The sequence below is a fragment of the Carya illinoinensis genome, chromosome 15 (assembly GCF_018687715.1).
Source record: "Carya illinoinensis cultivar Pawnee chromosome 15, C.illinoinensisPawnee_v1, whole genome shotgun sequence".
NCBI lineage: Eukaryota > Viridiplantae > Streptophyta > Magnoliopsida > Fagales > Juglandaceae > Carya > Carya illinoinensis.
The window spans coordinates 3,295,026-3,322,573 of NC_056766.1; the positions used below are offsets into that span (position 1 = coordinate 3,295,026).

The 27,548-nt window shown below is 36.2% G+C and overlaps 3 protein-coding genes across 8 annotated transcripts; 2 read left to right on the top strand and 1 right to left on the bottom strand.

Moving 5' to 3' along the window:
- The first annotated feature begins 441 nt into the window (after window positions 1-441).
- On the top strand, window positions 442-7,798 carry LOC122296300 (TOM1-like protein 3). 5 transcript variants are annotated; one of them, XM_043105879.1, is made up of 10 exons: window positions 442-531; window positions 1,297-1,436; window positions 2,591-2,669; window positions 2,984-3,082; window positions 3,206-3,319; window positions 4,880-5,025; window positions 5,797-5,878; window positions 6,454-6,542; window positions 6,621-6,812; window positions 6,955-7,798. In XM_043105879.1, the coding sequence occupies exons 2-10, from the start codon at window positions 1,327-1,329 to the stop codon at window positions 7,583-7,585; spliced, it is 1,542 nt and encodes a 513-aa protein (XP_042961813.1). In that variant the 5' UTR covers window positions 442-531; window positions 1,297-1,326; the 3' UTR covers window positions 7,586-7,798. The 5 variants fall into 5 exon arrangements, with proteins under 5 accessions (XP_042961813.1, XP_042961815.1, XP_042961812.1 ...); XM_043105881.1 differs by having other exon boundaries at window positions 443-531; window positions 6,457-6,542; XM_043105878.1 differs by having other exon boundaries at window positions 488-627.
- A 1,121-nt stretch (window positions 7,799-8,919) lies between these two features.
- Window positions 8,920-11,618, bottom strand: LOC122296301 (magnesium dechelatase SGRL, chloroplastic-like). The gene is made up of 5 exons (XM_043105882.1): window positions 11,219-11,618; window positions 10,463-10,639; window positions 10,228-10,386; window positions 9,713-9,859; window positions 8,920-9,468 (listed from the first exon to the last, which is right to left on the bottom strand). The coding sequence occupies exons 1-5, from the start codon at window positions 11,369-11,371 to the stop codon at window positions 9,355-9,357; spliced, it is 750 nt and encodes a 249-aa protein (XP_042961816.1). The 5' UTR covers window positions 11,372-11,618; the 3' UTR covers window positions 8,920-9,354.
- Window positions 11,619-13,892: 2,274 nt separating this feature from the next.
- LOC122296015 (probable methyltransferase PMT25) lies at window positions 13,893-26,092 on the top strand. 2 transcript variants are annotated; one of them, XM_043105396.1, is made up of 10 exons: window positions 13,893-14,130; window positions 14,564-14,663; window positions 15,006-15,907; window positions 15,988-16,137; window positions 23,366-23,636; window positions 23,736-23,846; window positions 23,958-24,132; window positions 24,709-24,978; window positions 25,322-25,516; window positions 25,610-26,092. In XM_043105396.1, the coding sequence occupies exons 3-10, from the start codon at window positions 15,041-15,043 to the stop codon at window positions 25,836-25,838; spliced, it is 2,268 nt and encodes a 755-aa protein (XP_042961330.1). In that variant the 5' UTR covers window positions 13,893-14,130; window positions 14,564-14,663; window positions 15,006-15,040; the 3' UTR covers window positions 25,839-26,092. The 2 variants fall into 2 exon arrangements, with proteins under 2 accessions (XP_042961330.1, XP_042961328.1); XM_043105394.1 differs by lacking the exon at window positions 14,564-14,663 and having other exon boundaries at window positions 13,894-14,130.
- The last annotated feature ends 1,456 nt before the right edge of the window (window positions 26,093-27,548 follow it).

Genomic DNA, 27,548 nt, shown 5'->3' on the forward strand with positions numbered 1-27,548 from the left:
GTCTTTTTCCTTTTAAATTAAACCATTATATATATATATATATTTTAAAAATAAAATCAATAAATGATAAATTAAATAAAATATTCAAACCCGATTACTTGCATGTTTATTGAGTTATTTTATTTTTAAATTAGTACGTAAAATATATCATCTACGTCATTTTAAATAATAAGATACTTATTTACTTTATTATAAAAAACTAAAAAAAATGAAATTATTAGAATTAAAAAAATATAAAAATTTTACGTATAGTCTCTTTTATATACTTTTTTGTGTATTTTATTAATATGATTGATTGTATATTTTTTAATATTAAATTATTATTTTAGCCAATAACATTAATATTATTAATTATATATTTTGATTTTTTTTTTTATATTTCCAATAATTTAAATTTTAAGCTTTTTTTTATTTGAAGTAGAAACTAGAAAGTCCAAGTTCCCACTAACACACAGAAAATACCACCAACCAAACACGTCAAACCAAACAAGCCCACCACCACCCCCAGAAGAGAGAGGCACAATAAAACCGGTTCGTAAACTCATTCTCTTTCTCTATTATTGACCCATTGCATATTGATATCATCGGAATCCCTTTTGATTTTCTTCTTCTCGTGGGCTTTGACAGGTAAGCTCTCTTAAGATCTTAGACCAGAGTATTCTGTACTACGGTTTTGATTCCATTGTTTTCCATTTGATCTTTATGTGAACTTTGGGGGCAGGGTAGGGGGGTAATAGTTTGAGGGTGCATCAATTTTACAGGATTTGGAATCTGGGTGATCAGATAATTTGGATTTTGGTTTCGTTTTCTTTTATTTTTTTGATGATTAAATGGATTTTGGTTTTTGGGGTCAAATTCTTGTGGGTTTTGAAAGTAATATGTTGTTGATCCGAGCTTGTTGTGCTCTAGTGGATGTGGGTTTTTTTAATCGTGATATTTACTCGGATATATTTTTACAAGTAACCAGGATAAAGTTCTTTTGTTTTCATACGTTTTACTAAGGCGAAGCGAAGTTCTCTGGCTTCGATTATCATCTGGGTGATTCATAATTCCTCTTTTTTTTTTGGTTCAAACTCGTGATTAATTGATGTTTTAGCGTCAAATTGTGATATTCTTGAGTTTAGTTATTGTGGGTTCACGGTCAATTAACTTTTGAGAAATTTGGGGGAGTGACTGACGAAAATTGTGGTTAGTGATAATCGGCTAGTATGGATTGAATCGTTTTAATTCAGCTAATAAAATCTTATGTAGTGGATTGAATTGTATGATTGAACTTGTGGAGGGTTTGTGTTTTAGGAATTTGGAGGACAAAGGAGTTGTCTCGACATGGCTAGTAATGCTGCAGCCTGTGCTGAGAGGGCAACGAGCGACATGTTGATTGGTCCGGACTGGGCAATAAACATTGAGTTGTGCGATATTATTAACATGGATCCTGGGTATCATCCTTTTCCTTTCCTTTCCTTTCCTTTTTTTTTTTTTTTAAATATCTTGGCTGTAATCTTTTTGCAAATCTGGGATAACTTAAATCTCTAGAAAGCATGATTTCTGTTAGTGCAATTGAGATTATTTAATCAACTGTCTTAGAATGTGCTTCTGAGGTTAATAGAAAGCTGGATGTATGACAATGAAAGAGATGCCCACAGAATAATTAGAAAAAACTTCACAAGGTGTTTTACTTTTAACTTAAATAAATTGGCTCAAAAAAGACGATGTTAATCCTATACAAGATTTTTTTTGAAGGAGAAAAAGGAAGACATTCAATTTCATATATTCAAGAATTTGATAGGAATAAAAATAATCTTGCACAAGCATGTGCAAGATTATTTGTGATATTTCTTAAACTAAATCAAGGCTTCATTATGATCTGAATAGGACTTTATGCACACATCATCCTAGTAAATGCTTAGATTATATTCCATATAATAGAAAACTCCACTGATCTTCCGTGCATTACAATGATAAAAACGTAAGCACGCAAATAGTATGCCTGCTTGGCTTAATTTTTCTGGTATAAAACTCCAACAATATTTTTTCGATAAGATAATGGTCAAAACTTAAGCAAGACAAATAGACACCAAAGAATGCACATTTACTAACAATAATTCTTTGTTGATTGTCGGAGGTGTATATGGGCATTTCACCTGGTTAAAACTGAAATTTACTTGCTCATTTAGAATCTTGAAATTACAGAGTTGAAATATTCCTAGCTGGTGAGTTTCCCTCACTACTAGTTTGTGATGAGTGCATTTTTCTCTTCTTATAACTTGGGTCTGGTTAGTTGTTTACTTACTATCGATAAATAAAAAAGTTGTTTACTTAATATGATACATGGTGGGTTTACAACTTCATTGAAGTCAATTGTATATCATTCAACATGGTTTTTTGGTATTGATTATTGAATGATCATTCCAAATGTGTGAACATTATACCTGCTAATTTTGGGATGGAATGAATTTTTCCTGGCACCCAATTTGGAGCTCCATTCTTAATCATCTTGATGTGACTTTATTTTAACTACTCTTTATTCTCAACTTTTATTAAAATCGCACTCATTTTTGTTTTTGCTTTGGAATCTTGTTGAATATTGCAGGCAAGCAAAGGAGGCCCTGAAGATACTCAAGAAGCGACTAGCCAGCAAAAATCCTAAGATTCAACTTCTGGCTCTTTTTGTGAGTATTTTTCTTTTCAGACTTTTAAGACATATTTTGTGCACGCTTATTAAAGTCATAAAATTTGCAAGATTACAGCATTGCTGCTTGTTGGTTCATATGTTTACCAAGTGTGATCTAAAGTAACTGTTTACTTGGTATATGCGGCAGTGCCAACATATAGGTGTCAAGCCCGTTGATTAGTTTGCATTGAATGTATTATGCTTTCTTGTTATCTTAACTATGTTTAGAATACATGAAGCAGATATCATCTGACTTTGATATTTTCTAGAGCAACTGACTTTGTGGTTTTGCATTGGGATGTTTTGGTCTAGGCATTGGAGGCGCTCAGCAAAAATTGTGGCGAGAATGTATTTCAGCAGATCATTGAGCGTGATATCTTACATGAAATGGTTAAGATAGTAAAGAAGAAGGTGTGCACAATATTTATTTTCTATTGATTTGTATCTTGCTCCTGTTGTTGACTTGTTGCCTAACATCCTTGCACCTGCATCTAGGATTCATTTTGTTTCTATGTTTCTGATTTAATTTTTCAGCCAGACTTGAATGTGAGGGAAAAGATACTAATTTTAATAGATGCGTGGCAAGAAGCTTTTGGTGGACCAAGAGGAAGGTATCCCCAATATTATGCGGCATACACTGAACTGCAGGTGATTGCCTTATCATATCCTTATTCTTTTTTTCCCCGGTCAAGCTTGTTTGTATATATTGCAAGCTTCGGTTATATGTAAAACTAGAAAGCATCAGGTGCACTTTAAGTGCCAGGGCCTAATGGGGCCTAGGCATGAAGTGTGCATGCTTCTGATCTGAGTAAGGCACACATTTTCAATACTTTTCAATTCAGTGTTGTTCTTTGGGTCTGCTAGATTGGCTTTCTACCATGCAAGATATTTTCTGTGCATCCTCGGTGACCATAAGACGATATAACTAAAAGCCATTGAACCCTGGGGTGTTTTTTTTGGTGTTTTGTGTTTTTTTTTTTGTTTTGGGGGGGGGGGGGGGGGGGGGGAAGGATACATTTGTGCAGTGTACTATATTGTAATAAAGAAGTTGGTGTACCTCTAAATTCTAATCAGCTCAGATCCAACTGTTATTTTTATTAATTCAATTACAAATTGGCACTTTGCAAAAAGAGTTTGCACGCTATGTTTTGAGTAGTGCTACGTGTGCTGAGAATTTTACTTACAATTTTTCATACAAGACCCATTTTATCAGTATTCTTTTTAAATTCAAATTTTAATTTCAGATTTCATAATCTTCAGCATATTAATAGCTGACAAAATTGTAAGTACAATAGCATTTTCCTTATGTTTTTGGTGCTTTTTTTTTAGAAGTGCCAAGTTCATAAAGATATTTTACAAAATAAAGTTTACAAACTGATGTGGGTAGATATGATATGTTAGATCTACTTTACACTAAAAATAGCTTTGCAATATGACGTTCCACTATAAACCACATCAATTTGTGATTTACTTTTGCGATTTTTTCGTGGAGCAAACATCTCTCTCTCTCTCTCTCTCTCTCTCTCTCTCTCTCTCTCTCTCTCATAGGTAAATCATTTTTTTAAATTTGGTCTTTTTGTGGTCTTTTTGGCTTAAGTTTTCGGTGCTTTTAATTACCTGCATTTCATTTTAGGAGTAAGAAGCATTTTCACTCTGGAGCTTTTCACTTTATGTTGTGCACACACTTAATGTTTCTGGAGAAAACTAATATGGGAAGTCACCCATGAACAAAAGTGTGTCTCTGTCTGAATCTGTTGGACGTTCATACTTCCTGCTCAAATTAATCAATAATTACATGGTTAAAAGGCTGGTTTTCCAGTTATTTCAATCCATTGGATCATTAGAGTAATTGTAGGGATTCAACATTGTTTGCAGCTGTTTTGTTTGGCACATATGTTTTCAATTCTTAGTCCATTATGGAATACATTTTCCACTCTCACCATATTAGAGTTGTATGGATGTTTTCTGCTTGAACGAAAGACATGAATTGCAGTTTTGGAGGGGAGGTTGTGGTTGACGAGTTCAATGAGTTTTGGCTGGTTGCCTTTATTTATCTTCCATGTTTGAATTTATATTAAGTTCCTGCTTTGATAATTAAAAAAAAGATTTTTTTTTGTTTATTGAATGCCCTTTTGCTTATTAATCATTTATTGAATGTCCTTCAATCTGCATTCCTTCTTTCATGTACCCGAATTTGGTAATTGACAGGCTGCTGGAGTTGAATTTCCACCCCGAGAAGAGAACAGTGTACCATTGTTTACTCCACCCCAAAGCCAGCCAATAGTTCATCATGCCTCTGCATATGAGGATGCTGCTATTCAGGCCTCTCTACAGTCTGATGCTTCTGGCCTCAGGTACTTACTACCTGAAAAGTATGATTTAGAGATATTCTTGATTCTTAAAATCAACTTTAATGAAAACATGTGTAAAAAGATGAAATTATTACCCTCATTTGAGCAAAATGCTTTTTTTTTTTAAAAAAAAAAAATAAAAAAAAAATAAAGACTTATAAAAAGATGAACTACACTACAAAAATGACTGTTAACTTTGATGAAAATAATTTGATTCATTACTTCTTGCTACCTCACAGTGAAGTAATAATTGATCCTTAGGTTCTATTGCCTTTGGTTGATTTATGATTGGATATTTGTGCATAATGCATATATGATATTGACATATTGCTAATGTGAGAGAAATTAACAATATGCATTCAAATTCCTTAAACTTGATTTGCTTTTATGATGAATAATGAAGCAAAGTTATATAACTCAGGTTAAAATTTCTTTACTTATCAAAAAAAAAAAAAATTTTATTTCTTTATCCATTAGCGTTAGTTTTATTGTTTAGATCATGAACATATGACCTAAATTTCTCCAATAAAGGTACAAATTTGAAATGACTCATTAAACAGAACAATCCTCAATATGAAATAGTTAGATGATGAGCTTTTCCTTTCTCTACACAGATATAATATTTTATCTATATATGCATTAATATTTCACCTATCCACTTTTAAAAAATATATTGACAAAGTAGAGCTCAGCGTTTATTTGTGTCTGTGTCAAAATGCAGTTTGTTTAACAGTTTACACAGGGGCCTTAATTTTTTTTTTCTTTTATCATTAGCTTGTTAGAGATGCAAAATGCTCAGGGACTGGCTGATGTGTTAAATGATATGCTTGGTGCCTTGGATCCCCGTAAACCTGAGGTAATGTCTGCTCTTTGAAGGGTTACAACTGATTTTCTTTTTTTTTTTTTTTTTTTTTTTTTTTTTTTTTTTTTTTTTTTCGCTTTTTCAGTGAGTGGATTACAACTGGTCTTGTTTTGTCAGTTATCTTCTGAATATGTGATTTGTTGCTTGTTCATAATATTTTTATTTAACTTTTTCTCTTGCCTTTCCTAAAACCTGATAAAGTATCTTAGTTCAAACCATTTCACTACTATTCACAAACTATCTCACTACTATTCACAGATTTCTCATCTCATCTGTGTAACCAAACGAGACCAATCTCAAATAAAAGTTAAGACTTTTCATGGCAGTTTTTCCATTTATGTGTACACTTGAATGAAATGACTATAATATCAATCTTAAGGAACGGAAAGAGATTTTGCTCAGTGGATAAATTACTGAAAAGCATATCACTGGGAGAGATAAGAGAGGCCTGTATTTGTATTTTCTTAAATAGTACAGATTGGTAGATATTCCTAGCTTATGGATGCTGCTAAACAGAATGCATGCTGACCAATCTATCATCTATGGGATCTCTTTATTTTTTATTTTAGCAGGGTGTGAAGCAAGAAGTGATTGTTGACCTTGCTGATCAGTGCCGTTCTTACCAACATCGTGTCATGCTTCTTGTGAATAATACAGTGTGAGAATTTAATTTAAAAGTTTAAAAGTTCTTTTTCATGTTAAACCGAAGACTGACCAGCAGTATTTTCTCTTTCAGAGACGAGGAGCTTCTTTGTCAGGGATTGGCATTGAATGATAATTTGCAGCGTGTACTTCGTCGACATGATGACATAGCGAAAGGAGCCTCTAATGTAGGAGTAAGAGAAACTGAAACACCGGTCGTGCCATTTGTGCATGTGAACCATGAAGATGATGAGCCAGAAGATGATTTTACCCAGCTAGCTCATAGGTGACCATTTTAGAAGGGTCTCTTTACGATTTTAGTCATGAATTTTCCTGTTCTTTCGAATCTTTTAGGCTCATACTTATGGGTGGGTGAAACTGGGGCTACTCTCACTTAACATGTGAGTAACTTTGATTTTACCATGCAGGAAACCAGCCATCTCAAGGACTGAACCAGTGCGAGTCAATCCGGTTCTCCCTCCTCCACCCTCATCAAAGAAGCCCATTGCCACAGATTCTGGCATGATTGATTATCTCAGTGGTGATGTCTACAAATCTGATGAATCCCGTCAAACATCAGAAAGGACATCTCTTGCAGCTCCAGATCAATATAACAGAACTTCCACCCCACCATTGGCTCCTACACTCTCTTCTCCCTCTCCAAATGACACAGTTAATCCCACCGCATCAATGCCTATGTTTACTGGACGGCCTGCATATGATGCACCAGCTTCCTTGAGCAAATCTGCAGATCCATTGCCTCCCGCTCCTTGGGATGCTCAGTCTCCTGGCTCTCTTCCACCCCCACCTTCCAAGTATAATCAGAGACAACAATTTTTCGAACAACAAACTTATTCTGGTGGTGCGTCTCATTCAAGCGGATCTGGTTCCTCTTATGACAGCTTAGTGGGACATACTCAGAATCTCTCTCTTAATCCATCTGCTCCACCCAAACCAGCTAATCCAGAAGATGCTCTTTTCAAAGATCTGGTTGATTTCGCGAAAGCCAAATCTTCTTCTTCTTCTTCCTCCTCCTCCAAGCCCAATCGATCCTTTTGAACCATTGGAGTGTGGATTATATGTGATGGTACAGCGTATGAATATTGTTCTTTTTTTTTCAGGTTTTGCATCAGATCATGAGATTACTTCTTGTTAAATAATTGTTAGGGACTTTGGATTACGGTTTGTCTATGATGTTCAGCTGGTTTATTTCGAGATGAACTGCTTATTGCACATATGCGCATATATTGATGTACCATATTTGTTCTTTAACTGCTCATGTTTTGAGCATTTGCCTTTTTTCCTCTGTTCCCTTTGAACATTTCTTGGGTTTACACGTGTATAAATATATATATCTTCGTTATATATGTCTGTATGTGGGCCACATCCATCCAACTAAAGAAACCAAAAAGAAGGAATTAATAATTAGTATATGACTTGGAATTATTAAGGTAAACTCTCTCTCTCTTTGGAGCTCTTTCTTCAAGCTTAGGTCGAGCTTTTCTTGTGATTATTGTGCTGGTAATGGTTCTTTGAACATTACCTGATCAAGCAAAAGGAAACTTGGACCAGGAAAGACATATATATACATGTATTTAAAAAAACATTACATAGAAAGTATGTAGTTTTAGACGGATCTTATTAATATTCAAATGTGTATGCATATTTAATTGGCGTGAACGATAAAGTGAGTGAATCTCACATTAGGTACATATGAAGTTTTTGCTCCAGTTCATAGCTAGTCTTTGAGAAACTACTCCCAAGGTGTTAATTCTCAAACTTGTATGAATCCCACATATAAGAGACTGTAGACAAATCCATATCAAAGATGGAGTTCTTTAATGGTGAACAATTACTGATCATATGATATTAATGTTTAGTCCAAATCTATCGATTTAAGTTTTCCCAGATTCAATTGCAACTTCCTTCGACTTAGTTCCTTTCGTCTAGTCATGTGTTGCAGCATATGATTTCCATGTTGAGTTTCTTTCACAGATTATATATACTTCAAGAAAAAGAAGCAAACAAATCATATTGTCAGCTTTTTTGGGTGGATGGAAAAGATCATGGAGACTTTAATTTTCAATGAGGCCAGTAATCAAGCTGGAGTTTTGCTTAATTAGCCCACTAAGGATTATAGTTAAGTGAATGAAAAGTCATCAGTCATGAAGGGAATTCTACATTATCATGAGGTTATCATGCATATACAAAAGGGTTCCGAAGGTGAACTTATCCTTAACTCATGATCAAGTACCAACAAAAATGATTATTGGCATGAATTAAGACATGGCAGTTAATAAGGTGATCGATACAAAAACGACTTGGTGGTTAATAGGGTAATTAGTTTCCTGAATGGAGAATGATTTATACAAGTTTAGAATGTGTAAGTCCCAGACATGAAACTCTCATTGAGTAGATCATTGATATAATAACCTTTGATGAACAACAAATAAATGAAACTTATCATGAATAGTAATCACATCTTGAGCTTCCTTTGAGATAGAATAGAATTGACACACACAAAAATCCAACCCAAGATATCAGCCCTTTTCTGATTCAACAAATGAAGAAAATCGTCTCAGCTACACAAGAATTGTGTGTCAATATTCCAGTTGAAGAGTGTGTGAATTGTAAAGAATCAAGTACTTTCACATTTCTTATGTGTGGTTGGCCTTTATCACTTCCCCTAAGAGCTTCTTAAGGGCCTCACTATGAATAATGAATCCTGATTTTGGCCCAGTCACCTGAAAATTGCTGTCTCTGTGGCATGAAGATTAGAAAAACCGTTTATGATTTAATTAAGCTGCCGGCCTGTTATGTGCAGTACTTCAAAGAAGGAAGGCAAAAAGAGCTTGGATGATGGATTCTGGGCGTCTCCACTTCTGCTTTAAACCATCTTCACTTCCACTAAATAACCCTTGGGTTTGGTCCCCTTGTCTTCCCTGAGAAATTAATTACAAAATAAGATAAGATAATAATTCACTCCCTTTTCATGTCATATTTGAAGGTTCGATTTCAAGTTCTTGTAACTTACAAAGCAAGTTTTCATTATTGGATATTGACATTTCAATTACACCTTGAGGAGTATTCTTCAAGAAGAGATTGAAAATATATCTAAACTCCACTCCAACTGATATCTTTACTAACACGAGGAGATTGAGTACAATATTTGATGTATGAATTTACCTCTGCAGCATTCTTGAGAGCACCCCAACATTCTGTCCGATTGTACTTTCGCAAACTAGAATGGAAATATACCCTCACCAAAGCATTCAGTAACTCCGGATGCTCTCCAAAAAGTACTGAATCTCCATGTAGTACAGCTTTGAGCACCTGGTTTGAATCAACACCCATTTAGCATTTTTATGGTGTATAAACACAAAGTAGAAAAATATTCATGTCTGCAAAGACTATCATGATGAGGGAAAGGTGTCGGTGTAAGGCTGATGATAGATGGTGTCTATGCCATCTAGACCCTGCTGCCTAAGGTCCGTATATTCATTACTGCGAATAAATGAGAGACATTTCTTTTTAGCTTTACAGTTAAAAAGCCGATTGGCTCAGCAAAAGTTGGATAACACTTTCTGCTATTTTGGGTTGCCATGTCAAACATCTACTAGATTTGTCCTAGCTAGTTAATCTGAAGTCCCTTTGACAACAAATGGGATATGGCAATTAGAAATTATAGAAACCAGACTCACCAAAGGCAATTCCTTCGAGAATATGTGGTATCTAAACTCAGCAGCCAGGTCTAGCAGGGGATTGGGACCACTGACAAAGCAATGGACATGAAGACACATTTGATCGTTCACTTTCTTCCATTCTGCTACTACATCATCCTTACTATACCATCCATTCAACTGCCATGGACACACAGAAACAAAATTAAAAGTGGTCATGTTTACTTGTTTGCAGATTAAGTTCCGCAAATAATACCTGATCAAGGTTGATGACATCAGAGATAGTTAAGGTTAAGTTAGCAGTGAAGTCACAGTGGGAAAGGATGTAGGTTCTTGGAATAATTCCGGAATACTTGTTCAAGTCTTCTCCCATGTAAATTACTTTCAACTTTGAAGCTTCGAATCTTGCCGGAGGACCCAAAAGCCTAGCAGCCTGTCATTAATAATATGCACCAATTAGGCAACTAAGAACACCAATTAATACCTGCTGCAAAATGAACATAAACATCTTGTGTTTGCGCTGCTTCAAACAAGCAATCATGGTTTTGGAACAAATAAGCAAACCTCAAGACAGATTCAGAGATTGGATCATATTTACATTGTTAAGCTATTTTATTGGGCATACAAAATGAAAGGATCCGGATATGCATAATTAAGATACAATGTAAGACTGGAGACAGATATCTAGGGGAAGGGCTTGTTAAATTTCCAAATTGGGTTGGAACTAGAAATCTAAGAGAATCAACCATTTTTGAAAACTACACAACAACTACACATTTTAGTCCATGTTAACTCCAACATTCTGAAGCCAAACTATTGTTCTGGGGCTATAAGCTTATCTTTGACAGCATTATCAGATAGACCACTGCTCAAGCTGGCAAGTAAGAAGTACCTAAGAACTCAAACCCAGAAGGCTTTCGGGCGTCAATTGCATGTCTGCCTTTAACTCTTAGAGACATTGCCATTGTATGAAGTATATTGCAAATTAACATAGAAATAAAGAGAAGAGCACCTCAGAGACAAGAGGATTATAGGAGACTCCAGTATTGTTTATGGAAGAAAGGAGAACAGGACTGGATCTGCATGATAGTTTAAACTTTGTTTTGTTGAGGAAATCCCTCTGTGGTGATAGGAAGAAAGCATAGCAAGCACAATGGCAGGCCATGGAAGATGCATAACACAATCTTCTTCTTCATCTCATCTTAGAGATAGAGACACAGAGTGATCATGTGGGGAATTGTAGTTCATAGTTTGGTTCATGTGGACTGCGATTCTCGTACTCCAAAGTCCCAAATCTTTGTCAAAACGTTGCATCCACACATTCATTTCAAATTGAAAGATGTTGACAAATTTGATTGGTGGTAGAGCTATATGTTGGTGGTACGCCATGACCAATGGCTTCAATTTTTGATGAGTTGTGGATAATGTCACTACGTGGCTTTTGCCAGACTTCTGCATAGATGCATATCCTTTTTATAATGAACATTAAAGTAGAAAATAGACCATGTAAAAATTTTTGTAATGGAAAATAATATGAGGACATACAATACTCGTGCAAGTTTATTGTAAAAGAATAATGCTACATATGATCATGAATTGTATAAGAACCATACAACTCTTTAAAAAAAAAAAAGAGAGATTTATTATTAAAAAATTAATTTTTTTTATATAAGTCTACAAATTAAGCAGTGCTTACGTATTTCATAATTATAAATATTATTTTTCTTTGTAAAAAATAGAATTTGTCATAAAAAGTGAGACTTTTTTCAAATGAATTTTACTTTTTTTCAAAATATTATCACGGAATTTAGACAAATTATTTTCTTTCCTAATATTCTTATTTTTAATCAAATGCAAGAAGTGAATAGGAAGAAAAAGTATAAAATAAGGGGTTAGGTGTGTGCGTCGGTGCATGTGTACAGTGCATACAAACATCGCCATCTGATTTTGTTTGTATTTAATGGCCCATCCTCCATTTGGTTAGTGGAGGAGGGGGCCATTATTGTGTTAGATGGCTAGACTTGTCCAGGACACGTGATTGCAGTCTGCTGCACTAATTTGTCAAGAAATAACAGCCACATTTGTCATCCACTATCGACATCAAAAGTCTCCATTTTTTTTTTTTTTTGACACAGTTTCATTTTACAATGATTGTATTTTATCATCAGTCTGTGATATTTTGTAATCATGGAAATTAAGGAAAGTGGAACAAGTTGGAGAACTAGAGCTGAATGGCAAAGATTTTTGAGGAAAACACACACAGGTGGCTACATATATTGCATGTGATCCAGTAGTGTCAATCATGAATATTGACTAGGTATCTGCTTTCTCACTTTCTTCCATTTTTTTTAAACAAGTAAATTCTTAAATAAATTAAATGGTTATATAATACTGTATTTAATAGAATAGGAATCTCAATAATCATCTTAAAATAAACAAATACAATATAAGTAAAATAAAAAAAAGGGACTTGAAACAAAAATTTAGCTTTCACCTATTTTTTTATTAAGAAAAAGTTGCTAAAAGTAAATTTTACATAATCTAATAAACAGACTATTAGATTATAACTGAAAGTCATAATAAAATAATGTGTGTTTTATCTTATTTGTTTGAATTGACTGTAGGAGACTTTTACAATTATTTTATCTTTATCATTAATTATGAAAAACGAAAATATAAAATTATAATAACTAAATTATGAGTCGATATGTCGACATAGGACTGTTATTATTTATGGAGGTACATGTGATTGACACGCTATTTTAAGAAATAAGGTAATAGTCGAATATGAGAAATTTGAAACCGCTGGTACCAGTGGTGCCGTGCATGATGGCAACAGACTCTCTCTATAAGGCGCACGGGAGTTTCACATGTCGCAGTGCTAGAGAGAGTTTGCTGCAGTAAGCTGTGCATGAGATTCACACATTGCTCTTTTGATTAGTTTTTTTTTGACTGATCGAGATCGACAGCTGGATAGTTTACTGGTAAGGTGAATTGCAGTCATAGGAGGTCGATAGAGAGTAGATGGATACATCTTAGTACTGCGAATGGAAAACTATAAAAAAATTAAAAAAATACTATAAATAATTTCAAAAAGAGGAAAGGAGGAATCAGGAAAACCCACCCCTTGGGCAAAGGAAAGGGAAGGATGTACAGGAGTTAGGTAGAGAAAAAAAGACCGGAGTGAGAAAGAAGGGTTTTGCTATATACAGTCAGTAAATACAATCGATATGCAGTCGACTGTACGGAATGAATAAAAAAAATTATAAAAAAATTATTTTATATTCAGGGAGACTTACATGAATAAAAAAAAATTAAAAAAATAATTTTTTTTTATATAAGTCCTGTATTAATTCACTTTTTTCTCTACAATAGTACGACTACATTTATCGATTGCAAAAATTATTTCTCGAGAAAAAAAGGCAACCGAGCTCCTGTCAAAGTCACATTTTTTTATTTTCTAAGCAGTCACCCTCTTTCGAGTCCAACTGAAAAATACTAATAATAAATTATATTAAAGAAAAATGGCATTGGTACCAATAAAAATAATATTTTTAATAATCGTAGATCTCTCGTAGTAATAAATAATCATATATAAAAATGCTAATAATAAAAAGAATATTTTTAACAATCCTAGATCTCTCCTAGATATTCTCCTTGACAAAGTTCATTCCTTCCGACCCTTGCAAAGTTGCAATGCAAAGATTACTCATAAAAGGAAAGAAAATTAAAAATAAAAAACCGAAATTGAAGGGAGCTGTCGGCCATAAAAAGGCCCCAGTTCTCTGCACTTGGCAACAATGGCAAGTCGGCTTCTGGGTTCATTAACGCTCTTCATAGTCTTTACACGAAGAGAACAATAGAGAAAAACAGTAGACCCGATACCCCCGATCTTGTCACTCAGACCGCGGAAAGTAAAAAGGGGTACATATCAAAAAGTCCTCTTCTCAATCTTCCTTCCCTGATAATTTTATTACATTATTTTACAGAGCGTGATAGCCAACACAGTTGTATGCGTCCTCGTTCACTGATATTTTTGCTTTTATATTTCAGAGTTCACACTTGTGTAATATAGTGCTCGAGATATTTTTTCTAAGTTCAACTTTCTAATTATACTCCGTGTTTCAGAGCTATTGTTTGAGTAGTGATTTTGAGATATTACATTGAACTTCGATGGTTCCCCCTTCTTTATACTTATAGGTCGATTCCTACTGTAATGGGTATTGCTCTCATTTGTCAAAGTTGTGAGCTTTTTGCTTTTAGGTAATATAGTGCTTGATAATTTTTTTGCCTGACCTTTTTTTCTGAGTTCATCTTTCGGGTATTCATGCTTCAGAAGTTATTGTTTTCTCTGTAGGAGTAATTTGGAGTTATTGTATTCAACTTGGACGGTGAAAATTCACTGACAGTGGTTCTATTGTTGAATTTGAAGTTATTGTTTTAAGCCAGTGAATTCAGTAAGAATAAAATTATCTGATTTATATTAAGCTTATGTTTCCAGAAAAGTACTCACCAATGAAAAAAAAAAGAGTTGAATATTATATAGTACGAAAGAGCAATGCGACTCTTCAGTCTGAATTTGTTATCCCAGTCATGTTGGCTTATGTAGCGCATTTTAAGTGATATCAAGTGGAAAGTCACTTAAATTAAAATGAATTGCATCAATCAGTATGACTAGGGTGACAAAATCAGTATAAAGAACCACATTTCACATTTCAAAACAATGACTGGTTTAACGGAATTCGAATTTGGGAGGTTTGGTTTGTGGGTTTACTGATTTTTTATATTGCCCCTTCCAGGTGTATATAATAGCAGATATCTGCCCCTAGAAAACATGGCTCAGGGGAAATATTCTCGAGTTGACGGGAGGAAGTCTTCAAGTTACTGTTCAACCATATCTATAGTGGTTTTCGTTGCATTTTGTTTAGTTGGGATTTGGACTTTAATGTCGTCCATTGTTCCAACTCAGAATTCGGACTTGACTTCAGAGGAAGCCGTAAATCAAGTGGTGACTGAAAATGGTTCTAGGCAATTCGACAGTTCAGGTGGTTTGCCCGAGGATTCTACAAAAGAAGATAGCAACACAATAAATGACCAAAACGTAATCAAAAGGGAGTCTGGGAATGTTGCTGAGGAAAATCAGGAGGAAGTGGTTACAAAGGAGAGCTCTGACAGTGAGCAGACAGGCTTAGGGGAGCGACAGGGTGACAATGAATCAGACTTGGTTGAAGGTGAAAAAAAAATTAACACAGACGAGAGTGAAGATGGACCAAAGCAGGTAGATGAAGTGCTTAGTGAGACTGTCGAAAAGGATGCTGCCGAGAATAACATGGAAATCCAGGAAAAAAATCAGGGCTCAGATGAGCTTTTACCTGCTGGTGCTCAGTCTGAAATTTTGAATGAAACTAACACTCTAAATGGGGCTTGGTCAACCCAAGCAATAGAGTCAGAGAATGAGAAGGAATCACAACAATCTTCAGTAACTAAGGATCACAGTGACTGCAGATGGAAACTTTGTAATGTAACTGCTGGGCCGGACTACATCCCTTGCCTTGACAATTGGCAAGCTATTAGAAAGCTGCCAAGTATGAGCCACTATGAACATCGAGAAAGGCATTGCCCTGAAGAAGCTCCAACATGTGTTGTTCCTCTACCTAAAGGATATAGGCAGCCAATTAAGTGGCCGGAAAGCAGGGGAAAGGTATTATAACTCATCTGATGCATTGATGAAAAATTCAGTTTACTTGATTTTGAGAATTGTTGTTCTGGTTCCTGATGCAGATATGGTATTATAACGTTCCCCACACAAAGCTTGCAGTGGTTAAGGGGCACCAAAATTGGGTTAAAATTTCCGGTGAATACCTCACTTTTCCTGGTGGTGGAACTCAGTTCATAAATGGTGCTCTTCACTACATCGATTTTATTCAAAAAGTGAGCCTTGTCGCTTTTATTTTATGCTCCACCTGCGTCTTATGAACAACAGATATTGTGTTAAATGTAATTTCATAAAAGCTTGTAATATAAATGTATAAAAAACATTAGGGAGGAAGAAATAATTTTTATATATTGTGAATGAGGTACTTTTTGCATCTCATCTCACGGATCTGAATGCAACTGTCTTGGTGCAAACATGGACCTATTTATTTGCATTCTGTGTAAGCATCCTCGGTAGCTCCCCTATTTTTATAGGTGACTTTAAACCAGTTCAGTTCTTTGTTGTACACTACACATGAGAATTCACTATTGCAATTCTTATATCTATGCATGTGCATATTTGCTAAAAGAACTACAAATTCTTTATTAACTTCAGCTGAATGAAAAAGAATGTCAAAAAAGGCCCTTTTTTGGGTTTCTTGATAGGTCAAAACTCCATGAGATTTGTAGCGAGAATTTTGGAAGATCCTTATGTGGCCTCTTTGAGCTTACTGGGATCATTTTAATTTTATCTTTTTCTTATTTCTCAACTGGATGAACCTCTGTCGATTCTATCAAATGCACTAGCCGCTGCACTTATTTTCCATTCTTGCAACTTGTCCTTGTCATCTGCTTCACTTTCCTATGCATGTGATATTTCTTGTTTTGTCATGTGACACCAATTTTATATAACCTTGACACTATCTGTCTTCTTTTATCTTGGACATTCATCAAGGATAATCTACTTGTAAAAAGAAAATCATTTGAAATATTCTACTTTTCCGTGAGTGAGGTCAAGAGTAGTTAAGAGAAATTCTGAATCTACATCTAGACAAAAAGATTTTTGGGAGAGCTTCTCCTTATTTTCTCATCTCTTTCTCATGACTTCCTGTTGTCTTCTTATTTCCGGTGCATATTCCTAAATCTTCCCGTTAATTGCATTTACATTTTTGTCTCATCTTTTCTTTTGTTTCTTTTCTCTCTACATTTTTCTTTCTTTCTTTCTTTGCTGTTCTTTTGGATTCTCTTTTCAGCCTGGGCATTTTTTTGTCTTTCTGGTATGGTGTTTGAGAAAAGTGTTTTGGTGGACTTGAAGATATTCACATTTTCAGTGGTGAAGGAAGGGTTGTTGCATATCACTGAAAGTAGGAAAGTGAAAAAACTAGTTATCATAGGCAAGGTGACGACGAGATGGTTAGAGAAGACAGTTGTTGCGTGTGTTGATTCAGGAGATTGTGATTTCCACAAGACATCGCTCGAAGGGAACTGATCTTTTTGAGCTCAGCGTTGTGTTAATTTTTATGGGCATTATTTAGTGATTGTAGAGTATGGTGATGGCAGCATGAAGGACTTCATTTTCATACCTGAGGGCATGGACAGGAAGGGATGGAGGAGTTTTGCCAAAACGATTAAGGATTTGGGTTATGCGGACTCCTCTGTTTTGATCACTAATGATAGAAAAAGATTTGATTATGGAGATAAAGTTCAAGCTCGCGGCGGGGGTTGAGTTCCTTCCAAGTCTATGTTGTTGGGCAGTGAAGGGTCTTATAAGGTGGCGTTGTTGAAATTAATGTCTTCTTCGGTCAGTTAGCTCCCAAGGGATCAAATGAGAGTTTCTAAGGACTCTCGGGGCAATGTAGTGACGGAGGTAGGTGGTGGAGCAGTGAAGTGTGTTGACATTCCCAATCAAATTATTGTCTCAATAGGAGGCATTGGTGTTTCCAAGGGAGGCTTGTCAGGTTGGGTAGAGGAAGGGTCGTTGGTGGAGGTGAAGTAGGAATTGATTGAAAATAAAGATAGGATCAATAGTATTCTGTTGAGGCTTGATAAGGCGATGGGCTTGGGGGAACTCGTGGGATGTAAGTCTGGGACGGAGGGGTTGGAAAATGATGATCTTGGGGGTAGTGGGCTTGAGTTTTAACAAGGGGTTGACAAAAAGAAAGGTTGTATTTCTAAAGTGTCGTTTGAGAATCCAGTAGGTTGTGATAAGGGCCCAAACCCAATGTTTTAGATAAAGGAGAAAAAAAATCGAGCCAATTTCTTAGAAGACTTCCCGGCCCATGTCCGTGTGGCAATGAAGAGTGCTATCGGGTCTTTCTCGGGCTCTAACTCAAACAACCTTAGCCTACCACCAATGGTGGCTCCTCCAACATTGGGGTCAACATAGAAAAGTTTGCCTGTCGATTCTATCCTTGGGATAAGTATTCAGTTGCCGAAAGTTACGCCGAAGCATTCTCCTGAGTTTTTGCTGGTGGTTTTGCCGGTATTTTCAAGTCAAGTGGTGGCTCCTCCGGCATGGGGCTTAACTCATATTAGTTCACCGAAGTTCCCACCCATGAAATAAGCATTCAGTTGCCAGAAGTTATGTCAATGGACTCTTCCAAGATTTCGCCAGTATTTTCAAATCTAGAGGATTTTAATTGGATAGGAGGTGATGATGTTGTTTTCTCCTCTCCTCCCTCAAATCTTGAGAATTTGATGGTAAGCTCATAGTGCGTCTTTAGGTGCCAGTGTTTTCGTCTGCGAAGAGGAGGATCATCTTTTTAGTTTGATGGTGGAAGATAATTTGAAACTTTCTGGGGATGACCAGAGGTGTGCTAAGATGAAGTTAGTTCTTAGGGATCAGAAGAATTTGGTTTGTACATGGACCGAAAGGGAGAGGTTGGGTAATGATCCTGTGCCGTTATGTACTCTGCTCCTGGGTGTGAGTTCGGCTGGGTGTTCCTTGAAATGGGTCCTTAAGAAAGTCCAAGAAATTCAGGAGTGTTTGACAGTTTGTGGATTTCTGGTGAGGGATTTGAAGCCCAGTTTAGAGCCTTACTTATTACCATTGAAGAGGACCATCACTTGTCTTTGAAAAAAGAAAAGAGAGTTGAAGATAATTACTTGTACAATAAATTGCAATACAAAGCAGGGGAGTGTAAGTAGAGGAAGGAGTAAGGGGAGGGCTTCAAGTCTTATTTTATGAAGCCTAAAATTCTTTCGTAGAATGTTAGGGGGCTCAATAACCACAACAAGCGCCTCTATGTCTAGGAAGGTGGTCGACTTATTGTTATGCTGGAGAGAAATGAAAGGAATGTTGCTGCTTTGATAACAGGTTACGGTCAATGGAAGGGTTTAGGGACTTTTTCTATCATACATTGTTACTTTGGGCTTCAGTCACTATATCGATAGCCTTAATGACTTTTATGCTGATTTTCACAGCACCTAGCTTGTAATTAGGTTCACCTCTTGTATACTTCCCCTGTACCTGGGCTATGCCTAATTACTTGATTAATAAAATTTTCTTACTTATAAAAAAAAAAAAAAAAAAAAAAAAAAAAGAACCTAAACAAGCACCTCTGTGTTAGACTTATTTTGCCAATGGAAGGTTGGTATTATTTGCTTATAGGAAACAAAGTTATAGCCTGATTTGGATTCAGAGATGAGATGAGATGAGATGAGATGAGATGAGATAGTTTTATATGAAAGATAAAAGTTAAATAAAATATTGTTATTATTGTTTTGGGATTAGAAAAAGTTGAATTGAGATTTGAAAAAGTTGAATTGTTTATTATATTTTGTGTGGGGATTTGGAAAAATTATAATGATGAGATGAGATGAGGTGAGATCACCTCCTAATCCAAACCAGGCAAGTTGGTTGATAGGAGAATCATCAGAAGTCTATGAAAATGCCTCTATGTGGGATGGGTATTCCATGCTTTGAAGGGGGCTTCTGGTGCTATTATTGTGATGTGGGACAAGAGGATTGTGGAACTTCTAGAGGAGTGTATTGGGGAGTTCTCGGTGACTTGTTTTTTCAAGAATGTGGAAGATGGATTGAATGGGCTTTCGCAGGCTTTTACAGTTCTAATTTGGATAGTAGTTGAAGGATTATGTGGGACGAGATTGCAGGAGTTTATAGCTGGTGGGATGTGCCATGGCGTATAGGAGGAGATTTCAATATTGCTCAGTTTTTGAGTGGGAGGTCGGGGGAGTATTGGTTAAATCCAGCTATGGCAGGATTTTCTGATTTTATTTTTTATATGGACTTATTGGATTTGTTGCTGGTTGTTTTTTTTTTTTTTTTTTTTCCAGAGTGTTGCCCAAAAAAACCCTAAACCATAAAACCACTAAAACCCTAAACCCTTTCCTTATCATATTGGGTTGTGGGGGTATTTATGGGGGTCGTAGGTATTTCAAGTTTGAAAATATATGGTTAAAAGCTGAAGATTTTGTGGATATGGTGAGACAATGGTGGTCTTCTTACCTATTTATTGGTATCCTGAGTTTTATATTGGCAAATAAGCTTAAAGCTTCAAAGAATGATTTGAAGAAGTGGAATGTGGAAGTTTTTGGAATGTTGATGGTCAAAGGAAGTCCCTCTTTGAGGAGTTGCATAGGTTGGATGAGAGGGCCTAGATTGGGGTTTTATCGGAGGAGTTGAGTAGTCAATGTTCAGTGACAGTTGAACTTGAAAAGCTGATTTTGTTGGAGGAGATTTCGTAGAGGCAGATATCTTGGGCGGCTTGATTGAAAGGAGGAGAGTGATGCACAAAGTTTTTTCATTGGGTAATCAGTTCTCATCGTTGGAATAATGCCATTGAGATGCTCCATTCTGATGGTTGTGTTATTGATGATCATTTTGATATTAAGGGTTCGTTTGGATACTAAGAATATTTCAGAATATTTGTGAATAGTAATGAAGTAGTATGAAAATATATGAGAACAATTGTCTTCCCAAATAGGCCCTAAGAAGCCTATGGTTCATTATTATGAAACACTTATTTTGGAACAGCACTTGCGAGGCCAAAATTTGATGGGCTGGCTTTTGAGTCAATTGATCTTCCAAGTGCAAGTTGGTTAGGGAGACCGTTTGAGGAGGATGAGGTGCACCTTGTGGTTAAAGAGATGGCTAGAGACAAAGCCCCTAGGCCGGATGGTTTCTCTATGGCATTTTTTCAGGAGTGTTGGGATGTTGTGAAGGGTGACATTATGAGTGGTTTTCATGAATTCTTTTCTTATTTAAGGTTTGAGAAATATCTCAATACGACATTCTTAGCACTCATTCTTAAAAGGGTGGGGGAGACGGATGTCAAGGTTCTTGCCCTATTAGCATTGTAAATGGGCTGTACAAGATTATCTTTAAAGTACTTGCTAACCGTATAAGTACGGTTATGGAGAAGATAATTTTGAAACCTCAAACGCTTTTGTTAAGGGGCGATAGATTCTTGATTCGGTTCTTATTGCAAATGAATGTTTGGAGAGTAGATTGAGAATGAGAGTGCTAGGTATTTTTTATAAGCTGGATATGGAGAAGGCATATGACTATGTAAATTGGGATTTCATCTTCTATTTACTTGAGAGATGTGATTTGGGGAGAGATGGCGTGTGTGGATTAAACATTGTGTAACTATGACTCAATTTTCTGTTTTGGTTAATGGAACCCCTTTTTGGTTTTAACATCACACGTGGTTTGAGACAAGGGTACCTGATCTCCCCTTTTCTCTTTGTGATTGTTATGGATGCGCTCAGTTGAATGTCCGATACTGCAGTTCGTGCGGGATTTCTTTTTGGCTTTTCTGTGGGAAGCCCAAACAATGCTTTTATTAATGTTTCCCATCTTCCTTTTGCAGATGACACTATTATTTTGTGATACGGATCCGGGTCACATTCAGGCGTTCTCTTTTGATTTGTTTTGAAGTTGTTTCTGGACTTAAGGTGAACCTTGGGAAATCCAATATGGTGTCGGTAGGTTGCTTTGTTGCCAATGAAATACTTGGGCCTCCTTCAAGGCTAAGACTATATGGGATAGGGTCATGGAGAAAATTGAGAGGAGATTGGCTGGATGGAAAAGGTTGTGCTTTGTCAAAAGGAGGAACAACTCCTCTTATTAAGAGTACACTTTTTAATCTTCCCACATATATATAAATATATATTTATCTCATTTTCCATTGCCAGCAAGTGTGACTAATTGAATTGAGCATAATTTCCGAGCTTTCTTGTCGGGATGAATTGGAGAGAAGACCAAGTTTTTGGTCAAGTGGAATAAGGTATCTACACCGATTTCTAGTGGAGGGTTGGAAATTCGAACTATGAGGATTTTTAATAAGGCACTTCTCAAGAAATGGTTTTGAAGGTACCATCAGGAAGGAGAGTCGTTATGGAAGATTATTATTGAGTTGAAGTATGAGAGTTTAGGTTGGTGTTCTAATGAATTGAGAACTGCGCATGGTGTTGGTTTGTGGAAGAATACTAGAAATCGATGGGAGGATTTTGATCGTTTTATTAGTTTAGTGGTCGGTGATGGATCTAGGGTCAGTTTTTGGCTTGGGTTTTGGTGTGGTGATTCAGCTCTTAAGACCATGTTTCACTCTTTCTTAAAGTTGGCTCTTAATCAGGAGGCTTCAATGTCTGAATTGTTGGTTTGTTCTAGTGGTTCCCCAGGTGGAATGTTTATTTCTGTAGAGCTGTGCTCATGATTGGGAAATTGGAGTTATTTATGATTTTCACAGTTTATTGTATTCATTGAGTTTTGGTAATTATGTGGCGAGCAGGATGCTATGGATGAAGACGGGAGTAGGAAGTTTTCTGTACAATCATTGTATAAGGTCTTGTCATACCAAAATCATACTTCATTCCCTTGTAAGCCTATTTGGAAAAGTAAGGTGCCACTTGAGATTGCTTTCTTTGGCTGGACAACATCTCTTGAGAAAATTTTGATTTTGGATAATTTGAGAAAGAGTGGCCTCATTGTAATGGATTTGTGTTATATGTGTACGAAGAGTGGGGAGTCGGTGGATCATCTTTTACTTCACTGTGAGGTGACAATAATGTTATGGGTGGAGATCTTGAATAGAACGGGCATTGCTTGGGTAATGCCCAAGAGGGTGGTTGATTTGTTTGCATGTTGGCAAAGATGTAGGACCAATTCACATATTGAGGATGTAGGGAGGATGATTCCTCTATTGATCATGTGGTGTTTATGGATTGAAAGGAATGATCGAAGCTTTGAAGATAAGGGGTGTTCTTCAGATGAGCTAAGAAGTTTCTTCTTCCATACTTCATTTCTTTGGGCATCCTCTTGTGTACTCGATAGAGCTTGCTTCAATGATTTTCTTGTATCACTTTCTAGCTCCTTATTAATACCCAGCTAGGGTGTCCTGGTTTTGTGTTTTAGTTTCCAGAGCATAATCTGTTGCTGAGACTTATTTATTTATTTATTTTTTCTGACAATGCATGGGGGATATTGGTATTGACAATGCAGTCTCTTCCTGCCATTGCATGGGGGAAAAGAAGCCGTGTGATATTGGATGTTGGGTGCGGAGTGGCTAGCTTTGGAGGTTTTCTTTTCGAAAGAGATGTTCTTGCAATGTCTTTTGCTCCCAAAGATGAGCATGAAGCTCAAGTACAGTTTGCACTTGAACGAGGAATCCCTGCCATATCATCAGTTATGGGAACTAAAAGACTTACCTTCCCTAGTGGTGTATTTGATGTTGTGCACTGTGCACGCTGTAGGGTCCCATGGCACAATGAAGGTAATGTTTGCTTTATCATTTTCTTTTCTTTTCTTTGCTCCTCTTCCCAGTTCGATTTTTTTTTCCTTGCCCAGAAATAAAATTTTAGGTACATCACAGGTGGTAAACTTCTTTTGGAGTTGAATCGTGTCTTGCGACCTGGTGGTTACTTTGTCTGGTCTGCTACTCCGGTTTATCGGAAGAATCCCGAAGACTCAGGCATTTGGAAAGGTAGAATAATTTCTTTACAATGCAGGTTTCTCTCAAGAAAATGGGCTTTGGGATTGACTCTTAGATTCGTTTCTATTTTTTTTTTTCCTATTTTGTGGTAATTGATGGCAGCAATGTCTGAGCTAACAAAGTCAATGTGCTGGGATCTGGTGGTGATTGGAGAGGACAAATTGGATGGAGTGAAAGCAGCAATATACAGAAAACCAACTTCCAATGAGTGCTATGAAAAGAGGCCGCAAAATGTGCCTCCCATATGCAAAGAATCTGATGATCCAAATGCTGCCTGGTATATCCTCTTTAGCCCATAGTTTTACATATTGGTATTGTCATGGTAGTCTTTTCCCTGTTATGAGAGAGCCAAAGGCTCAGCTAATATATTTTCTCTAATTTATGCAGGGATGGTACTTTACATGAAAATAATTTTTCTAAATGCAGTGGCTTTCATATTTCAAATGCTATTCTGTGACCCCATCAATATGTCTTGCCATAGATAATGCTTACGACAGAACAAAATCACAAGTCACATGTGAGATAAAAGGCAATAATGAAAGGCAATAGTATCATACCATTTATATCTAATAAATCAGGTTGTGATGTTCTATACATAAATTATATGCATTTTCCTTATTGTGGTTATGGGAAAATTGGAAAACAGGAGAATAGGATTAGGAAATCACTGAAGCACGGGTGATTTTGTCTTAAAAAATGATTTTATCTTTATTCATATATTTTCTTCTTTATCTTGGCAACTTCCTAGCTCCAGTATTGCTTCACTTTGCTACAGAAGCACCTCACATTTAAAAGGCTCTACAAGAATGTTTACTAGTGAATACTTGTTGTTTCTTGGGGTATATTTGTTCAGGAATGTACCGATGGAAGCATGCATGCACAAAGTGCCAATCAATGCATCAGAGAGGGGGTCTCGCTGGCCTGAGCAATGGCCACGAAGGTTGGAGAAAGCACCTTACTGGTTTAATTCTCAGGTCGGAGTCTATGGCAAAGGGGCTCTGGAGGATTTCACTGCTGATTACAAACACTGGAAAAATGTTGTCTCCAAGTCATATTTGAATGGGATGGGAATCGGTTGGTCTTCCGTGAGAAATGTTATGGACATGAGAGCTGTATATGGAGGGTAAGCATCGTACTTTTCTTGAATACTTTATTTCCATGAAAGTAATATGCCTGGCAGGCACTTGTAAAAGAGCGGATTTCCTTTGGCACCATTATCTGATCATTACCCATCAATTTGAACTGAATGTGGTCGGCATGGTAGGTTAAATGATGGGAATACTCTTTCAGCATCCTATTATTGCATTTCATTCCTATGGTTATGAGATTTCCCTCTGAGTTATCAAAATAAATAAATAACATTTCCTTGTTCGAGTGTAGTAAGAAGATTGCAGGTTCATTGTCATTCATGTTTTCTTTCGTTTTCTGTTTTTTGATAAGCTTTACACAATGAATATTTCTTCAAGGTTTGCTGCGGCACTAAAGGACTTGAAAGTGTGGGTTATGAATGTAGTCCCGATTGACTCTCCAGACACACTCCCAATAATATATGAGCGTGGTTTATTCGGAATATATCACGACTGGTGTGAATCATTTAATACCTATCCCAGATCTTACGATCTTCTCCATGCAGACTATCTCTTCTCAAGTCTTAAAAGGAGGTTTGTTATTTTTCGTACTGCATTCGATGTTTTATTCTTCAAAACAGACATCATTCGATTTATCTGGTTAAAATGCCAATTTTCTGGTCACAGGTGCAACATAGTTGCAGTTTTTGCAGAGGTTGATAGGATCCTTAGGCCAGAAGGGAAGCTGATCATACGGGACGATGGTGAAACCGTAGATGAAGTCGAGAAAATGGCTAAATCTTTAAAGTGGGAGATCAGATTAATTTATTCAGAAGACAATAAGGGATTGCTGTGCGTTCAGAAGACATTGTGGCGTCCCAAAGAGATGGAGACAATTAAGTCAGCTATCGCTTAAGCATGATGCTCCAACTGACTTGACTGTTCGAGGCTGCTCTCATGCTTATATTATTAGTCTATTACGTTCGTTTTTTCAAACGTAATATCTAGATTTCTCTATTTATACATTATATGGCTGATTATTCTGTCTCAGCTATGTGTTATTTACTGTATTTTTTCATTTTTTCGTGCTTAACTTATGGTCCTTGATATCTGAAACTATTTTCTCATCGTATTATCTTTGATATAAATGCCCAGAAAGTTACTCATAAAGAATCTGCACCATCGTCCATGTTTATTACTAACCTAAACACTTGTATCTTCGTTATTTCCCGCATCTGCAATCAGCCATTTCTCTGTTATCGTTGGTTTCTCCATCTACAGATTTTCTGGAGCAAACTGCATGTTGTAGCAAAAACAAGAAGAAAACATGTTCTTTCTGGTGATGATAATCAAATTTAACGTTGTTTGACTTGAAAGCTACCGCATTATGAGCAGTGCTGCAGCTTAAATCCATACATGTACTGAAAATAGAGCTGTCATTATTACAAGTGGTGTTCCACCTCAAGAAACTCTTCACTTCTCAGAGTAACCTGATTGGGAGCTCCATATCCTGACTCTTATTTATCTAGCTGCACAAGCATAGTACGTACGAATGATCTTGATCTGCAGGCGTATCTAAGTTCTCTGTTATAAAATAATAATATCAGTAATGATATTGAGAATATGTCCAATGTCAAATTCTAAGCAGAGAAAGCCCCGGCCTTCCCATTTAATCATGGAAGCGTGTGCACATGATTATGGTGTATGAAACTTTGGAACATTGTCCGACAGCAAGACTTTTAAGGAAGATAACAGCATGCATACATATGATCGTTTCTTTTGATAAAGAGCAATCCCATGTGACGAATAGTATAGTAGTACTATATTAACTTTTTTTTATTTAATTCCTGGATAAGAAATCTGATATCAATTCATTATTAACTTCTCTCACACTAGAATAATATTGCTTGAAATCATTGTGCTTCCTGGTCATTTTAACTTGTCTCGTACACTTGAGAATAGCTTATGGGCTAAAATGGAACAATCCTCATGACTTAGTACCCTGCCACAATGCTCAAGGGTTGACTGGTTGATATACTTTGTAGGTATATTGAAGAGAACGGTCAGTATTTTTGAAAAAAGGCTTGTAATAAGAGAAATGGTAGGCTATGCAGAGAAGTACTGAAAAATCACATAAAAATTTGATGTAACTTTCTGTGATGATTGGTTGGAAGTAGAAGATGTGGTATTTTCAAACTGAGGATTAAGGATGTATGTGTATGGTTTATTAATGTTTGAGGATGCTCCATTTCCTGAAAAATTCATTGACCTAGTTATAGCTTAACCTATACTATTTTGGCTGAAGGATCGTTCCTTGTATATATGTTAGCAAAGTGAACTTTGTAAATTGTAATAATGTGACTTCTCTGGGTCAATTTAGCTATTGGGCTGCCCATTATTTCAGGAGAGGTGGTGCTCCAATCACTGGCATTTTCACAAAATTTATTGATTTCCGATAACCATTATCTTTTCCAGGCAAAAGCATTTGTTTGTTGGCAAAATGGCATACAAAAAGTGTGGAGATGCTTCTTTGGACTTCTATAGAATTTTCTCCACTTTTTCTTACTTATGCATGTTTGTCTTTCGAACTCTATAAAATATATGAAAAAGGGTACTATCCTCATGT

Bases quoted from the DNA above. Each gene is read 5' to 3' on its own strand.
- LOC122296300 (XM_043105879.1), top strand. From the start codon at position 1,327: ATGGCTAGTAATGCTGCAGCCTGTGCTGAGAGGGCAACGAGCGACATG. The intron at 3,083-3,205 runs GTGTGCACAATA...TTAATTTTTCAG, and splicing joins TTAAGATAGTAAAGAAGAAG to CCAGACTTGAATGTGAGGGA. The intron at 6,813-6,954 runs GTGACCATTTTA...TTTACCATGCAG, and splicing joins TTTACCCAGCTAGCTCATAG to GAAACCAGCCATCTCAAGGA.
- LOC122296301 (XM_043105882.1), bottom strand. From the start codon at position 11,371: ATGGCCTGCCATTGTGCTTGCTATGCTTTCTTCCTATCACCACAGAGG. The intron at 10,640-11,218 runs GTGCTCTTCTCT...TATTAATGACAG, and splicing joins ATAATCCTCTTGTCTCTGAG to GCTGCTAGGCTTTTGGGTCC. The intron at 10,387-10,462 runs GTATTATTTGCG...TGTCCATGGCAG, and splicing joins ATGTCATCAACCTTGATCAG to TTGAATGGATGGTATAGTAA.
- LOC122296015 (XM_043105396.1), top strand. From the start codon at position 15,041: ATGGCTCAGGGGAAATATTCTCGAGTTGACGGGAGGAAGTCTTCAAGT. The intron at 15,908-15,987 runs GTATTATAACTC...TTCCTGATGCAG, and splicing joins GGCCGGAAAGCAGGGGAAAG to ATATGGTATTATAACGTTCC. The intron at 23,637-23,735 runs GTAATGTTTGCT...GGTACATCACAG, and splicing joins GGTCCCATGGCACAATGAAG to GTGGTAAACTTCTTTTGGAG.